At 40.5% G+C, this 18,433-nt stretch overlaps 1 protein-coding gene across 1 annotated transcript; it reads left to right on the forward strand.

Moving 5' to 3' along the window:
• The first annotated feature begins 874 nt into the window (after positions 1–874).
• Positions 875–12,482, forward strand: LOC128454248 (myosin heavy chain, fast skeletal muscle). Its single transcript, XM_053437583.1, has 41 exons — positions 875–937; positions 1,149–1,191; positions 1,685–1,897; positions 2,240–2,386; positions 2,474–2,630; positions 2,902–2,929; positions 3,040–3,151; positions 3,279–3,371; positions 3,454–3,517; positions 3,611–3,709; positions 3,805–3,908; positions 4,221–4,359; positions 4,492–4,610; positions 4,852–5,001; positions 5,161–5,331; positions 5,427–5,733; positions 5,904–5,974; positions 6,070–6,157; positions 6,276–6,393; positions 6,480–6,603; positions 6,704–6,840; positions 6,944–7,199; positions 7,279–7,521; positions 7,613–7,789; positions 7,869–8,014; positions 8,113–8,203; positions 8,287–8,676; positions 8,758–8,884; positions 9,290–9,408; positions 9,491–9,687; positions 9,770–9,953; positions 10,031–10,196; positions 10,316–10,440; positions 10,543–10,851; positions 10,935–11,138; positions 11,230–11,355; positions 11,449–11,619; positions 11,702–11,806; positions 11,890–11,985; positions 12,077–12,208; positions 12,353–12,482. The coding sequence occupies exons 3-41, from the start codon at positions 1,697–1,699 to the stop codon at positions 12,371–12,373; spliced, it is 5,814 nt and encodes a 1,937-aa protein (XP_053293558.1). The 5' UTR covers positions 875–937; positions 1,149–1,191; positions 1,685–1,696; the 3' UTR covers positions 12,374–12,482.
• Positions 12,483–18,433: the final 5,951 nt, after the last annotated feature.

The following is an 18,433-nucleotide window of genomic DNA, read 5'->3' on the forward strand; positions in this document are numbered from 1 at the left end:
TCTATTGTCCTTTTTCCCTGCAGAACAAATCTAATTAACTTTGGAATTTCATAAAACACCGACCTCAGCAAGTGTCTCTGCTGTCATGAGGTATCATGATTCTCACAGGCAACTGTTCGGGCCAATTTTGCTCCTTTGTCACAGGAAAGACTTGCAAGGCTTCTGCAACAGAATACCAGTGACACATGAGAGCTTCTCCACGGCTAAACTCGGATCGTCTCCAGTGCCAAAGTGCATTAAGGAGATTACTGGAAAGACAGAGACAATTTCTGATCTTCATTAACCAATACGTTGCCAGAACAATATTTACACAAGGTTAAAGAAATTACGTATTGTTTCTTGTATCTATTCATACACTTTAACATTCTGATCCATTCCAACAGCATTTGGTGAAAGAGTTAATGATGAGACAAATGTGTTGTGGGCTTTGTCTCGCTATGCACTGCAGCCACTGAGGAGTTTACTAGTTACAGTGTTTCTATTTGAATAAATACATTATACTGAACAATCTGTGTATGAATGATTGGGGAATAAATCACATCAACACTCTGATTTCATAGATTTTTATTTATAGGAAAATATCTGGTGATGATACTGCAATCTCAGGAGCTTGGACCACTAAAACACACTAATAGACCATTATCATTTCTCTCATTTAAAGAACAGCCTTTGTTATTTACGATTTAAATTCTTGCCATTGTCTAAAACATACTCCTGTAAACAATGTGAATCAGAGGCTGGTTTATTCTGATACAAACAGCCTTTTGATCAGCGATGGAATATGACATGGATCAGATTAAGGGCAAAAAATACTTGAGCAAATAGCTTAAACCTACATGACCAAATATAGCAAGTCATTCCCTCTGAGTGTACAGGGATCTCTCTATATAAGAAGGAGGGCTGGACCCAACCAAGGACTGACAAGCGACCAGTCAAGGTGAGAGTCAGTCTTTTATTAGCAGAAGGAAAGCCAGCAGCTTAACGAACAATGTAGGGCATGATCACTTATTGCCAGAAACCACAAAGTGAATACAGGACTGTGATTCCTCTATGCCAGGACTTACAATGGGTTTATTTTTAAAATGAAATACCGCGACTGCATTTTAAACAATTTAAATGATTTGTTTCTTCTCTGGAACCCTCATTAGACCAACATCATCTGCATCTGTTCTTCTAAGGGGAGGAAACAAGGTATGTTTTTGGGTTTAATCATTATTTAATTTAGTCTAAAGACATTTAAAATCATAGTTACATTGACATATTATAATGTGCCTAACAATTAACGGTCAGTTAAGTGCATCTTCAACTCATTAACTGTTAACACTCTTAAATAAGTTAAAATAAACTATTTCTGTTAATGTTTTCTCTTTTTTATTAGACAATATGTTATATTTCATAACAAGACAGTTGTGACATGTCAGAACTCATCACATTAGCAAACATCAAAAAGTTAATTGAAAATGTAACAATCTTGCAGTGTAAATATAGTTCATTAGTTTAGTTGGCCTTTAACACACTTAACTAAAGAAAAACAGTGGTACATTTTCTGCACGCTTCAATTAGTAACATTCACAACCGCATTAACAGCATCTCCTTTTACTTTAGTAGTAGTGCTTGTGAGGCAGCGATGAAATGAGTGACTGAATTGACTTGAGTTCTTTCTGGCTGTTGTACTTACTTTCAGTAAACCGTCACCATGGGCGACTCAGAAATGGAGTGTTTTGGCCCGGCGGCTATTTTCCTCCGGAAGAAAGAACGAGAGCGGATTGAAGCTCAGAACACGCCGTTTGATGCTAAAACAGCGTACTTTGTGACCGAGCCGGCCGAGATGTACCTCAAGGGGAAACTCATCAAGAGGGAAGGCGGGAAAGCCACAGTGGAGACTCTCGACGGGAAGGTGAGAGTGGAAATATAGTTATATATAGTTTGCACAAATGTTTCTCAAAGCGTGTTTGCCCCGATCCCAATGTGGTTTTATGAACGGTTGAATATAGGACTGATGTCTCTGTAGAGTATAATATTTCTATAACAGTGCATGAATTCAATGTATGCTTTATTTTGTTCTGACCTAAAGTCTATGTCCAATCAGCCCAAAAACGAAAACATAATCCTATTTTAGGTAAATTTCTGAGATTAAGACCCATATCTTTGTTTTTTTCGTAAAATTGAACCTGTGGACTGTAGTAAACATGTGTGTCCCCTGTTAAAACGTAGGTCCGTGTCTTCTCTGTCTCTCCAGCAAACTCTCACTGTTAAAGACACTGAAATCCACCCCATGAACCCTCCCAAGTATGATAAGATCGAGGACATGGCCATGATGACCCACCTCAGTGAGCCGTCTGTGCTATATAACCTCAAAGAGCGTTACGCAGCGTGGATGATCTACGTGAGTTTCCGTCAATAAACACACGAGTTGAAACAAAAATTGACATACAATGACGAGTGTCAGTAAGAATACCCTCTGTCTCCACAGACCTACTCCGGGCTGTTCTGCGTCACCGTGAATCCCTACAAGTGGCTCCCAGTGTATGACTCAGTGGTTGTATCAGGATACAGAGGAAAGAAGAGAATTGAGGCTCCACCTCACATCTTCTCCATCTCTGATAACGCCTATCAGTTCATGCTCCAAGGTATATATCCCTTTTTAAGCATCTCTGTGTCCTGAATAAACCAGCCTTTGAAGATAACACGCTGTTTTCAGATCTTCGATAATGTTTGGGTGTTTGTCTCCACCCCACATCTTCTCCATCTCTGATAATGCCTGTCTGTACATGCTAACTGGTGTGTAACTAGTATGCTGAAGTGTTGTTTATTTTTAATGCAAAACCAGAATCACCATTGTTAAGTTTATAAATACTTTGACCTGAAATGGAAATTAAAATTAGTTTTTCTTTTCCGCAGATCGTGAAAATCAGTCTATCCTTATTACGTGAGTTTTACAAATGCTTCCCCTAAAATTGGGTTTTCTTTCTCAGTTTGCTTACTTAAATATGTAACAAGATGGCTGCGATGCTAACTGAGCTGTTTTTATGCTCCAAGTGGAGAATCCGGTGCAGGAAAGACCGTCAACACAAAACGTGTCATCCAGTACTTTGCGACAATCGCAGTGGCTGGAGGAAAGAAAACTGAACAAACTTCTGGAAAAATGCAGGTAAATGCTCAGTTAAAGAAAAATGTGTGAACAAAGATAACACAGATATATTGAATCTGACCCTCAATGGAGGGATAGAACATTGTAAATCTATTTATTCGTTTTCTGACTTGTTTCCTGAATGAAGGGGTCACTGGAGGATCAAATCATTGCAGCCAACCCCCTGTTGGAGGCTTATGGTAATGCCAAAACTCTCAGGAATGACAACTCATCCCGTTTTGTAAGTTTTAGTTACCTTGCGTTTTCAATCACGTCAATTTTCAAAATTTCTTAAGTCTCATTCAAAGTTTTCTTTTAAATAGGGTAAATTCATCCGAATCCATTTTGGAACAACAGGGAAATTGGCCTCTGCAGATATTGAAACATGTAAGTCTGGAAATAGCTCCGCAGATAAACCGCAGTTTTGAACCCTCTGTTCATTGAACGTAACTGACTGGTGTGTAACTGTGTGATGAACAGATCTGCTGGAGAAGTCTCGAGTGACGTTCCAGCTGTCTGCTGAGAGGAGCTACCACATCTTCTACCAGCTCATGACGGGTCACAAACCTGAGATCATAGGTGTGAAATCAATTTTGATTCTTTGTCTTCCTAGAGTGATATTGTATGTGTTCTGATTTATTTTGTATCGATCTTTTTTATTTATTTTTCTGCAGAGGCTCTGCTGATCACCACAAATCCATATGACTATCATATGGTCAGTCAGGGTGAAATCACTGTCAAGAGTATCGATGACGTTGAAGAATTCATTGCCACTGATGTAAGGACGACTTTACTATGATTTTCAAATTTACTCCTTTAACAAATCAGATTTATGATCAATTAAACGATATCTGTTTTATTCCTGACACAAAGTTACCAATTCATTACAGCAATGAATCCTAGTTTTAATAAGGGTTAGGGTTAGGGTTGGAACTCTAGATGTGATTTGTGTTATAAGGGATTACATGTACCCTGGATGTTAGTTTTGACAAAGCATTGCTAAATATTTGTGGAGGCAGGGGGCAGCAATGAGAGTTTATTCTAAAGAACAACAGAAGCTTTTGTTTCAAACCTTCTCTTTTTATCACAGACTGCCATCGACATCCTGGGTTTCACTTTGGATGAGAAAAACGGCATATTCAAGCTGACTGGAGCTGTGATGCATCACGGAAACATGAAATTTAAGCAGAAGCAGCGTGAAGAGCAGGCTGAGCCAGACGGCACTGAGGGTAAGAAACCCACACACCATGAGCTTCTATAGTGTAGCACAGGTTTTGATTAGTGAATTAATGAATAGGTACATTGATGACGTAACCTCAGTATTATGGATTTTAACCATGACTTGGTGATCTGTTTTTTAGTGGCAGATAAAATCGCCTACCTCATGGGCCTGAACTCTGCTGATGTGCTCAAAGCTCTTTGCTATCCCAGAGTGAAGGTTGGGAACGAGTTTGTGACCAAAGGTCAAACTGTCAATCAGGTAGGTGGAGATAAAAAGGAGGAAAGAGGAGATGAAATTAACTTAGACACCACAAATATGTTTTTCAAATATCTTGGGTCCTCTTTTATGCTGATGATAGTCTCCTTAATTAATGTTGACAAAGCCTCTTATTAAACTTCTTTAAGCGATATCCCTTGCTTTATCCAATAAATATAGAAGTATGTTTTGTTCATTTTAACATTATAATTCTTAATGTTTTACAATTCTTTTGTAAAATCAGGTCAACAATTCCGTCAGTGCTCTCTGCAAGTCTGTCTATGAGAAAATGTTCTTGTGGATGGTCGTCAGAATCAATGAGATGCTGGACACCAAGCAGTCAAGAAGCTCTTTTATCGGTGTCCTGGATATTGCTGGCTTTGAAATCTTTGATGTAAGTCTGTTTGGCTGATGGGACAAAATCTCACGAGGCTTCATTTAAATCATTTTGATCAACATTTTCATATTAAAGACAAAATGGACCAAATCTAAGATAATTCATATTTTGATATTCATTTTGTTTTACTTTTATTTGACATATTCACCTGTTTAGTACAACAGCTTGGAGCAGCTGTGCATCAACTTCACCAATGAAAAACTGCAACAGTTTTTCAACCACCACATGTTTGTCCTGGAGCAAGAAGAGTACAAGAAAGAGGGAATTGAATGGGAGTTCATTGATTTTGGTATGGATCTGGCCTCCTGCATTGAGCTTATTGAGAAGGTGAGAAACTTGCTTTATGTTCACAAATATAGAAAACTGTCTGATGACTCAAAGGTTTTTTGTTTTAAATAATAATAATAATTTCTTCATTACAGCCAATGGGCATCTTCTCCATCCTTGAAGAGGAGTGCATGTTCCCCAAGGCGTCAGACATGACCTTCAAGAACAAACTGTACGACCAGCATCTTGGTAAAAACAAATCCTTTGAGAAACCAAAACCTGCCAAAGGCAAAGCTGAGGCCCACTTCTCTCTTGTGCACTATGCTGGCACTGTTGATTACAACATCACTGGCTGGTTGGAAAAGAACAAAGACCCCCTGAACGACTCAGTGGTTCAGCTCTACCAGAAGTCTTCAGTCAAACTGCTGGCTCTACTCTACGCATCACACGCCGGAACAGATGGTACAAGCTGTTCTGCTTTTGTTAAAATTGAAAACCTATCACCTCTGTTGAATGTCACCATTTCAATACAAATATTGTTCCAATGACGGCTGGGGTGGTGCTGGCTTAAGACAGTCCAAGTCAATATTTACGTGTTTGCATATAATTTAAATTTTATTTTCATGTCACAGCCGAAAGTAGTGGTAAAAAAGCTGGCAAGAAGAAGGGTGGCTCCTTCCAGACTGTGTCTGCCCTGTTCAGGGTAAGATGTGAAATAATAACTAATGTGCTTTAATGCAACCATGTCTAATTCAGTGCCTTTTTAAATAATGTCATTGATATTTTTTAATTCCTCAGGAGAATTTGGGCAAGCTGATGACCAATTTGAGGAGCACACATCCTCATTTTGTGCGCTGTCTTATTCCCAACGAGTCAAAGACTCCAGGTACCTGACACAAAGACAATGTCCGAGTCAAAATAAATGCATAATGTGTTTTGACAGTTATCTGTGTCATTGTGTCACTATGTTTTAATAAATTATTAAATTTAACAAAACACCACAGGTCTTATGCAGAACTTCCTGGTCATCCATCAGCTCAGGTGCAATGGTGTGCTGGAAGGAATCAGGATCTGCAGGAAAGGTTTCCCCAGCAGAATCCAATATGGTGACTTCAAACAGAGGTAACAGATACATCATCTTTGCACACATTGAAAAGTCTTCGTCCTCAAACCAGTGCCTTTTAAATGAATAAAATGTATCTTTGTAGATACAAAGTTCTGAACGCCAGTGTCATCCCTGAGGGTCAGTTTATTGATAACAAGAAGGCTTCAGAGAAACTGTTGGGCTCCATTGATGTCGACAAGACTCAGTACAAATTTGGGCACACAAAGGTAGAGTATGAAACAGACATTTTTTAAATGGCTATTCAGCAATCATCAATTCCTGACAAATACATGTAAAAAATGTCATACCACATTTGTGGACAATCAGGTGTTCTTCAAAGCTGGTCTTCTGGGAACTCTGGAGGAAATGAGAGATGAAAAACTGGCAGAGCTGGTCACAATGACTCAGGCTCTCTGCAGAGCTTACCTCATGAGGACAGAGTTTGTCAAGATGATAGAGCGCAGGTACGTTTGACATTTCACTTAAAAACATACTTTTAAGACATTGGTTTGCTAAATATTAAATCAATCTGGTAATTTTCCTTGGATACTCCTTTGATCTTCCCAGGGAGGCAATTTATGCTATTCAGTACAACATCCGCTCATTCATGAATGTCAAAACCTGGCCATGGATGAAGGTGTACTTCAAGATCAAGCCTCTGCTTAAGAGTGCAGAGACTGAGAAAGAGATGGCCAACATGAAAGAGAACTTTGAAAAGACCAAAGAGGAGCTAGCGAAGGCTCTGGCCAAGAAGAAGGAACTGGAAGAGAAGATGGTTTCTCTGCTGCAGGAGAAGAATGATCTCTTGCTTCAAGTGCAGTCAGTAAGTATGATCACCATGCCCTTTGTTTCTCTTTCTAATTAATATCCTCAACAATAAACTTGCTGGTTTTTACTTTTAGGAAAGTGAAACCCTCACAGATGCTGAGGAAAGGTGTGAGGGGCTCATTAAATCAAAGATCCAGCTTGAGGCCAAACTCAAAGAGACGTCTGAGAGACTGGAGGATGAGGAGGAAATGAATGGTGAGTTGACTGCAAAGAAGAGGAAGCTGGAGGACGAATGCTCCGAGCTGAAGAAAGACATTGACGACTTGGAGCTCACGCTGGCCAAGGTGGAAAAGGAGAAACATGCCACTGAGAACAAGGTGATGGTCATAACTTCAGTTTATTAAACAATGAACATTTTAGATGCTGTGTACTTTGATCAAATATTAAAAATGTATTAAAACCCTTTAGGTTAAAAACCTGGTGGAGGAAATGACTTCTCAAGATGAGACCATTGTAAAGTTGTCAAAAGAGAAGAAAGCCCTCCAAGAGGCTCATCAGCAGACCCTGGATGATCTGCAGGCAGAGGAAGACAAAGTCAACACTCTGACAAAGGCTAAAGTGAAGCTGGAGCAGCAAGTGGACGATGTGAGTTATAATAACAAACTGGGATTTCAGTCTTCGTTTAAAAGAAATAAGAATTAACACCCCTTCTCGGTTAAAACAGCTTGAAGGTTCTCTGGAGCAAGAAAAGAAGCTTCGTATGGACCTTGAACGAGCCAAAAGGAAGCTTGAGGGAGATCTCAAGCTGGCCCAGGAAACCGTCATGGATCTGGAGAACGACAAGCAGCAGGCTGACGAGAAAATAAAGAAGTAAGACTAAGAATTCGTCTATTTTCGCAAAATATATTCATTGAGAGTTTCTAATCAAACATAACTATAATACACCAAATCTCGTCCTCCTCCTCCAGGAAGGACTTTGAGATAAGCCAGCTCCTGGGTAAGATTGAGGATGAACAGTCTCTTGGGATCCAGCTGCAGAAAAAGATAAAGGAACATCAGGTATTTTATCGAGAAAATGACACACAAATCAAGAGAGCCTTGAAATGTTGTTGAATGATTTTCACACAAACGTTGTGCTTCAGGCTCGTATTGAGGAGCTGGAGGAGGAGATCGAGGCTGAGAGAGCTGCTCGGGCCAAGGTGGAGAAGCAGAGGTCTGATCTCTCCAGGGAACTTGAAGAGATCAGCGAGAGGCTGGAAGAAGCCGGAGGAGCAACTTCAGCTCAGATCGAGATGAACAAGAAGCGCGAGGCTGAGTTCCTGAAGCTGCGTCGTGATCTCGAAGAGGCCACGCTGCACCACGAGGCCACGGCTGCAGCTCTGCGCAAGAAGCAGGCTGACAGCACGGCGGAGCTGGGAGAGCAGATCGATAACCTCCAGAGAGTCAAACAGAAGCTGGAGAAAGAGAAAAGCGAATTCAAGATGGAGATTGACGACCTCAGCAGCAACATGGAGACTGTCGCCAAATCAAAGGTAAGAGTGCTCCATTTCCATTCAGGAATAAAAAAAAGTACGTTGAATAATTTAATACTAATCTATGTTTTCTTTCATCAGGGAAATCTTGAAAAGCTCTGCAGGACATTAGAAGATCAACTGAGCGAGCTCAAGTCCAAGAATGATGAGAATGTCCGTCAGCTCAATGACCTGAGTGTACAGAAGGCAAGACTTCAAACTGAAAACGGTACGAATCATACGCAGGATCAAAATATTTAAACACTCAAATGTTCTCAGTTCCAATTGTTATTCTCTTAGTTGCTAATCTTAGATATAACATGATAGGGTAATCTTTTCTGAGAGAAAAATCTATTTGTTTCGAATGTTGTTCTTGGTCGATATTTAGCAACTTTGACAATTATCAAATTTGAGATTGTTCATCAGTTGTTGCAGCAATGAAAAAAGTATGAAAAATTAATGTTTCCTGAAGATACCCAAATCAGACTACTTAATTTAAAAGGTAGGGTTGATACACCTCTATTCAACATGATCGACAAAGAGAATAATCTTTATCTGTCTTGCAAAATCCTTTGAACCCAAAGTTTACAGTATAAGTTCATCTTACTTAGTGACACTATCTATCTTTGATCAGGTGAAACTGGGCGTCAGCTGGAGGAGAAAGAATCTCTTGTTTCTCAGCTGACAAGAGGCAAGCAGGCTTTTACTCAGCAGATCGAGGAGCTGAAGAGACACATAGAGGAGGAAGTTAAGGTAATGGTCTTTGAAAACACAGAGGAAAAGGTCACCGGAGGATCGTAAAAAATATTCATCAGTTTTTCCTGTGGATTATTAGGCCAAGAACGCCCTGGCTCATGCTGTGCAGTCATCCCGTCATGACTGCGACCTTCTCAGAGAGCAGTATGAAGAGGAGCAGGAGGCCAAGTGTGAGCTGCAGCGAGGGATGTCCAAGGCCAACAGCGAGGTGGCTCAGTGGAGAAGCAAATACGAAACTGATGCCATTCAGCGCACTGAGGAGCTGGAGGAGGCCAAGTAATGGACAGTCCTGAAGTCACACTTGTTTCCACATGTATCCACAAGTTTTCATAAACCAATTTACCATCTTTTCTTACAGGAAAAAGCTTGCTCAGCGTCTTCAGGATGCGGAGGAATGCATCGAGGCTGTGAATGCTAAATGTGCCTCTCTGGAAAAGACAAAACAGAGACTGCACGCTGAAGTGGAGGACCTGATGATCGATGTGGAGAGAGCCAACGCTCTGGCTGCTAACCTCGACAAGAAGCAGAGGAACTTTGACAAGGTTAGACTGTTTTCAGTGTGTAAACATCATTAATTTATGCAGTGACAAAAACACTCACCTGTTTGTTCTGCTGTCAGGTTCTTGCGGAGTGGAAGCAGAAGTATGAGGAGAGCCAGGCCGAGCTGGAGGGATCTCTGAAGGAGGCTCGGTCAATGAGCACTGAGCTGTTTAAAATGAAAAACTCCTACGAAGAAACTCTGGATCACCTGGAGACTCTGAAGAGGGAGAACAAGAACCTCCAACGTATGATAATTAATTCTGTTTTCCCCAACAGACGATAAACTCCAGTTAAATTCATCTGAAGTATCTACATTACTGAATATGTTTTACATTGCTAATTTTACATAAATCTGGTCCAACAGAGGAGATCACAGACCTGAGTGAACAGCTTGGTGAGACCGGTAAGACGATCCATGAGCTTGACAAGGGAAAGAAAGCGGTGGAATGTGAGAAATCAGAGATCCAAACTGCTCTGGAGGAGGCAGAGGTAAAGCTGAATCATCTTACCAATTATTAGAAATGCTGCAGCTGAATCATCATACCAATTATTAAAAACGCTGCAGCTGATGAAGGTCACACTTGTTCACAGGCTACCCTGGAGCATGAGGAATCCAAGATCCTGCGTGTCCAGCTGGAGCTCACCCAAGTCAAGAGTGAAATTGACAGGAAACTTGCTGAGAAGGACGAGGAGATCGAGCAGATCAAGAGGAACAGCCAGAGAGTGATGGAGTCCATGCAAAGCACGCTGGATGCTGAGATCAGGAGCAGGAACGATGCCCTGAGAATCAAGAAGAAGATGGAGGGAGACCTGAATGAGATGGAGGTTCAGCTGAGCCATGCCAACCGCCAGGCAGCTGAATCCCAGAAACAGCTGAGAAACGTGCAGGGGCAGCTTAAGGTATGGTGGAGGGTCAAAGAAGACTGTAAGTGAAGCTCACTTTATTTCAACTGCATTGTAAATCTGTTTTTACGATTATTTAGGATGCACAACTGCACCTTGATGAAGCGATCAGAGGTCAGGAGGAAATGAAGGAGCAGGTGGCCATGGTGGAGCGCAGGAACAACCTGATGCTGGCTGAGATCGAGGAGCTCAGAGCTGCACTGGAGCAGACGGAGAGAGGCCGAAAAGTGGCTGAACAGGAGCTGATTGATGCCAGCGAGCGCGTGGGACTGCTGCACTCTCAGGTAGTCTCAAAGGCTAAACAAGCATGGATCCAAACTTTGTTCAGCTCTAGTTGAACACATGGAATTTCATTGTTTTATTCTTGTGTAATAGAACACCAGTCTTATCAACACCAAGAAGAAGTTGGAGGCTGACCTCATTCAGATCCAGGGTGAAGTGGAGGATTCTGTTCAGGAAGCAAGAAATGCTGAAGAAAAGGCCAAGAAGGCCATCACTGATGTGAGTCATCCTAACATGGGTTTATACAGTGGCCATTTCTCACATTGAAGTTCTCTGACAGTTGAAACAATTTGAAATTCCTCAAAATTTCAGGCAGCCATGATGGCAGAGGAACTGAAGAAGGAGCAAGACACCAGCTCTCATTTGGAGAGGATGAAGAAGAACATGGAGGTGACAGTGAAGGACCTGCAGCACCGCCTTGATGAAGCTGAGAATCTGGCGCTGAAGGGCGGCAAGAAGCAGCTCCAGAAACTGGAGGCTAGGGTAAACAGGACATTTCTCAGCACACATGCCTCAGCTTTTGTTTTTCGTATTATATTTTAATAAGGGAAACTTTATGTTTCAGGTGCGTGAGCTTGAGGCTGAAGTTGAAGGCGAGCAGAGACGAGGAGCAGAGGCCATCAAGGGTGTTCGTAAATATGAGAGAAGAGTGAAGGAGCTCACCTATCAGGTATTTCCCATTTTCTATTAACTGAATGGTGCAAATCTTTTGGATACAAGGCAGATGAATACATTTCATTCTTGCTAATGCAGACCGAAGAGGACAAGAAGAACGTTTCCAGACTTCAGGATCTGGTGGACAAGCTGCAGCTCAAAGTGAAGGCCTACAAGAGGCAGTCTGAGGAGTCTGTGAGTCAGAAACGTGAAATAAACCACGAATAAAACCTGCAGGAAGTGAACACAGAACTCAAAACTAAACAATACACTGATTTATGTTCAGGAGGAGCAGGCCAACACCCACCTGTCCAGGTACAGAAAGGTTCAGCACGAGATGGAGGAGGCTCAGGAGCGAGCCGACATCGCCGAGTCTCAGGTCAACAAGCTGAGGGCCAAGAGTCGGGAACTTGGAAAAGTAAGAAAGACAATAATCATGAGCAACAAAGCAGCAAACGTGTTATTTTAATCTAAATGGTGAAAACTATAGTACATATAGTACAAAGACAAAATAATGTTTAGTCTTTGTATGACTCATGATTTGTATTTCTTTCCATTTTAGGGAAAAGAAGCTGAAGAATAATCTGCAGCATCTCTGAGAGAAACAAATGAAAATCATAAAATATGTTTTTTCATTTAAATGCTCTCCCTAAATATTGTAGGTGTACTTTGAATAAATATGTTACAAAAAATCATGTTGCCAGTTTTGGTTTTGTCTCTGCACTACGAAAACGAAAAGCACTGACATTGCCTCGTCATCAGACTTGTCAGGGCTGAAAAGACACTTTTGCAACACACACAAATTACAAATGACAATTTTTCTCCACAATATCTACTGCATGGTTGTATTTCAAAGCTAATTTTATGTGTGAGGGAGAGACGGTATTTATGCCAATTTGTAAAACATTCACATGGGAACAATTTCAGTATTTGTGACTCTCTTTTGACAAAAAATATTGTCAATATTTGAGCCTAAACTGATTTTTACATCATAAAACTTTCAATCACAAGACATAAACATCTATAGTCCCAGCACCTGAGCCATGGGAGTCAGCTGCTGGGAGAGACGGTCTATTATTTAATACATTAATCGATATGTGGGAGTGAAGATGAAGCATGTTTGGCTTGTTATATCACGTCCTTCCTGACAGCGGGGGGACAGATAAACTGACAAATAAAGCCCCACAATCCTCTCGGGTGAAGCTGACCTCCACTGCTGCGCGTTTCCCTCTTCGGGGAGCTATTTCTTTAACTGTGACAAATGACAGCTGCCGTCCGCCCACCACTAAAGTTATTGCACCTGTTTGCTCGTGAATCTTTGGCACCGTGTGAGTGAGACATTCAGTTACTGATGGCGGACTCTGCTCTGAACACACAGACAGAGACAGTTGGACAGTTAAAGTAAATGACCAGGACCCTCCAGGACCCTCCAGGACCCTCCAGGACCCTCCCCACTAAGTTTTAAGGAAGTTTTACCCCCCCTGTGCAAATGCCCCCTGCGTGGAAGTACCTTCTTATCTGATTTACATTTTAGTCCTGTCAGCCATTAATCTGACACCATCCCAGTGTCACAGATTAGTCTCAAAACATACATATCCTTACTCCTCTAACTGTTGTTTGTTTCATTGCTATATTTTTATTGTTTTTATCATTATGTTGCTTATAACCAGGCGTTCCCTGGTTTTACTCATTGTCTTGAATTAACTTGTTTAACTTGTACTTGCAGTCTGCAAAGCACTTTGTAAACTAGTTTGTTGAAAAGTGCTGTATATTTAAAGTCCTTATTATTTAACTATGATATATTATTTAACTATGATATATACACACAACTGGGTCATGTCAATGCATTTGGCCCACCGCCTCTAACAAGACACACTCTAATTTACAAACACATACATCCTCTTCTGGTATTCTACAAAGCATGGGAAAAAAAGAGAAAGAAATTCACTCAATCCATCATTGTTCATTCAAATTTACTAAAGGTTAATCTTTTTTTTAATCTTATAAAACAGAACATTTCACAATAAAAGATACAGTAGAAACTAAAAACTAACTGATTATCCACATCATTTGGACAAAACGTTGGACAGATCCACGTATCTTACTCTGAATTAATGTGTCGTCAAGTTTGTTAAAGGTAAAATACCTGATCTCTGAGCTAAACTCAAAGAGATCTTTGCTTTTGAGACAGATTATATAGGACTGTACCATGTTCAGTTTTTATCACTGTGAATTACAAAGCCCTGGTTTAATCCAAATATTAAAGCCTGAAATGTGCACACTTCTTTAGAAAAGGAGGCAGTCGCTTGTTTGTCCCAGGTTTTGATTGATGGATGGATAGATAGACCGTATATTATATATAATATCAAATGTGTGTGTGTAACAGAGTCCATAATACATTAGGCTAAGAACTAAATTAGAGCATAATTATGTAGTATTAATTTCAATCAGAAAATGCTGATGACTATTTAACAAAGGCTTTAGAAAAATAACAACAAAGAAGTACATGTCCTCATATTTGTAAAACACTCTTTCCCCAGACACACACACATACATAAAGGTTTTATACACATCACCTGATGCCGACACTACTTCAACTATCTGAAGATAAATTGAAACTCGAAGCAGTTTTACCCGATGGGATGAGGTGATATTCTGCAGGATCGAAACCTTGTCTCTCCTCACAGCTTGCCCTCTCTTCTTCACCTCTTCGCTGACTGTCAGGTTCAACGAGTGAGAGACAAACCTCTGAGCTCTGCTGGTTATACCTCACATGATGCAGGAAAATACAATTTTAAGACTTTGCCAAACTCTGATGCTCTGATATCATGGCTAAATCAGACGCTGTGTTTACCTTTAAGCCACATATCGAGGCAACGTGCCTGCTGGATAGAAGCTACCAGACAGGGCCTCTGACATTAGCTGGCCTGCAGTGCTGCTGCTTCATACAATGAGAGAAGCCAAAATATCCCAACCACCCCTGTCCAGCACTGTTATTGAATGTGGAAGTAGCTGGCGACCGTTTGATATCCTCACTGACTGACATTGGGAGCAAATGCGCATGATTCTCCACTCTTGAATTTCTTTTCTCGTCCACAGCAAGCTGCCAAAATTCATGTTTTAATCCTCAACAGCTGACAAACAAGTCTCTGCATGGTGGGACCGCCAACTGGAATACAGGGGAGTAATGAGACCCGCAGGAGCTTCACTTAACCCCAGAAAACTGCACCACAAACCTATAAAGCAGGACGTAACTTGGGGAATCTGACCTATCTACCTTAAGATATCAAGAGAAACCTGTTCCACAAAGATCACTGCTGTTCGGTGGGTGAGATTTAGGTGAGGAGTGGCAGAAGTTTAATATTTTCAGCAGTTTCTTTCATCTAAATTTTAAGAATAGTTTGATTTACCCTTTATATTGAAATAACTTATATTTACATAGGGAGTAGGTCCTCTGTAGTTGACAACTGAACCACACAGGTTCTCCTTCATGTTTGGAAGGGGAGGGTAAGGTGAGGGGTGTTCAGCTGCAACACAAAACGTCGGCACTAGATGTCACTAAATTCTACATACAGAACCTTTAAGATCATAAAAGTTATTCTTTCTTAAGATACATATTTTGTGCGGTTATTCAATAGAGACAGTGGAGACAGACAGGAAACATATGGGAATGACATGTAGCTGTCGGACCAGCTAGGAAAAACCAAGGCCTGCTTCCCAGAGCTCATAAATGACCATAGTATGTGCATCCTAACCATTCAGCTATCAGGTCACCACCTAACCAAATTCATTTAAGATCATATAAAGCTTCAAAGTAACAGGACGGGGGCATAGAACATCACCACAACTTCATTTCGTAAAAGTTTATGTTATTCAATTGATAATACAAGTTACCGAATCAAAACAAAGTTCAGTAGCAAAACAAAAGAGTCCTTAAGTTAAGGCTAAGGTTCCTACAAAACAAAACCAACTTTATTTTTCTATTTCATTATAATATCTCTATTTCATTTGGAGTAAAGTGAATCTAAAGAGAGCAACAAGACTTCAATCTGACATAATATATAATAATCACTGGCAAATATTAATGTTGATTTTGATTAGAGTGGATTTTAATCTAGAATAACTTTAATTTAGTTGATTGGGCTGAAAGGTGTCTACAATGTGTATGAGCTGTTGTTGTGGTTGGAAGAAATTGCATAGATTTTGTGTATCTTTAAGTCATAACATGATTGCTGTAGAACGGCATAAATCAGTGAAGAGCAATAATGATTCCAAACTGAAGTGAAAAATATCAATAGCATTTAATCACCAAAGATATAAACATTTAAATATCCATTTTGTAATGTGACTGACAAAATCATTACAAAGTTAACCTCCATCTTCTGCTGACTGCTTCACATCGTCTGTACAAAAATGAGGTGGCGCTGGAGACTGGCACAAAGAGAGGAAACTGTAAATGACGACGTCGGCAAAACCAAAAGCAAATTTACAGAGAGAAACATTAACATTCTTATCTTTTGTTATTGCGTAAAGAAAAGGACACAGACGTAGAGTAAATATAGATCTTTTTCTGTTTTACAGATTTCCTTGTAAATTGCTTATTGTGCCCACGCAAGCTTCAATCACATTCAGCTCCTTCCTGTTAGATACAAATATTATTCACCAAGAAACAAAGCCAACAAATAAAAGAAAACATGAATAAATAAAATAAGCAACACTTAAAATCGATTTCATAAAGTTCATTAATAAATGGGCATTCCCACACATGCCTCCGCCGTTTACACAGCCTTTAAATGCACAAACCCTTATCAGCGTTTGTGTGTCACCTTTAGACATTTCTCATAAATAAACAACAAAAGTTTAATCAGGCAGTTTGTTGCTCTAAACTCCGAACGTCTCTGTGCTTTTAATTCTGGCAAAACACCTAAATTGCAAACACTGACAGTTAATGTAGGCTTCACTGAAGTCAAACTTTCAGCTTCTTTCGTTTACAAGTGGCAAAGACCTTCCGAGGCCTCAGCAGCGCCGCGGAAACACCACAGAGGGCGCCGTCGCTTCTCCATCCACAGTGCTGGAGAGCTGGATGAGGACAGGATATCCACCAGGCTATGTACACAAATCTGCTCAAAAATATCATGCAAATAAATACCGGGAATTTAGAACAAAACTACAACACTGACCTCAACAGTAGCAATACAGTGTAGGCTGCAAAGAGTTCAGCAAAATGTCTTTCCTTCACAATGTGATATGACCTGATGTAAAGACTGCAGGTCTCGGAGTAATAGCATCGTTTGTACTGAGGTCTCCCAACAGTGTTGAGCTTTAATTCTGCTTCTCCAGGTCCCCGCCATGCTCGGGTCCAGCTGAGATGCACAACAGTAGGCGAACTGTACATAAACATTCACTCGCTTCAGTCAGTCCAAGTGGAAAAGTACACTTTTACCCACGGGGCTTCAGATAGAGAACATACAGTGTGCAGATGGGAAAAAGTAGAAATCTATGAAAATGGTCAGGTTCTGTGCTTTGATTCGGGGCTGAACCACAGTGTAGAGACACAAAACGTAGCAGTGGGGCTGCAGGGTCTGTTCTGTCCATGAGAAGAGGGGGGGGGGGGGGGGGGGGGGGGGCAGCTGCTCAACACACTTCAGTTCTGCTCTTTCAAACTGTTTCACAAACTCACCAAGAGCATCTCTGTATATTCGCTGGCCGACAACTGCAATCCGAGTTGATTCCCCGCAAATTCTTTCACGTGTCCTGCGGGATGAACGTCCACAGCCAATTGATCCAAATGCTCCTGCCATCCAAAACGAGTGCAACAAGGCACTGCAGGGTGGAACACCAGGCAGACAGGGGGAAAAACAGCATTGTACAAATATTTTGTCAAAAAAGCGTGTTTTCTTTTATACCATAACGCAGTAAAACTCAATGAAGAGAGTCAGGGGCTGTGAAGTCGATGTGGGAAAATATGTTCAGGTTTTTATCGTGCGTATCACCAAATTGTGAATCGAACACTGACACACTGTGAGGTTAAAAAGTCTCAGTCTTCTTTGACACTTTTAAGGTTACTTAAAGTTTTCCTACGCTCAAAAATATGTTTAGCTTTTTGTTACGCTGCCCAGTTGTTGGATTTTCTCCGTGAAGAATAATGTACGTGCAGCATTTGACACTTTGACACTTATGTTATACATTTCAAACATCGTTTGAAGCGAGAAAATGTATTTCTTCTTCAATCAAACTTAAAATCGTCTATGATTTGTGACATTATAAGAAGTTTGGAGCAATTTATATTCATATTTATATATGTGTATATCAATTTTTGGTATGGTATAATAGAAATAATAAGAACTCTGGTTATACAGAGTCAATATTGACATACATAACAACGAGTTTTAACCCTAAACAATTGTACATTAGTACATGATGCACCATCTATAACTCAAGGAGTAATATATGAAGGGCATATCACGGCATCCAAACAAATACTGGAGCTTCTTTATCATTTGATAAAAAGTTGAATGTGATATTGCTGTCATGTCATGATGAGATACGCACGATAAAACGAGAAATATTCTGCCACAGAGAATCTTCACTTTCAGTGAGACATCAGGGGAAGCGCAACAGAGCGTCAAAAAACATTGCACAG

The sequence above is a fragment of the Pleuronectes platessa genome, chromosome 2 (genome assembly GCF_947347685.1).
Source record: "Pleuronectes platessa chromosome 2, fPlePla1.1, whole genome shotgun sequence".
Classification (NCBI taxonomy): domain Eukaryota; kingdom Metazoa; phylum Chordata; class Actinopteri; order Pleuronectiformes; family Pleuronectidae; genus Pleuronectes; species Pleuronectes platessa.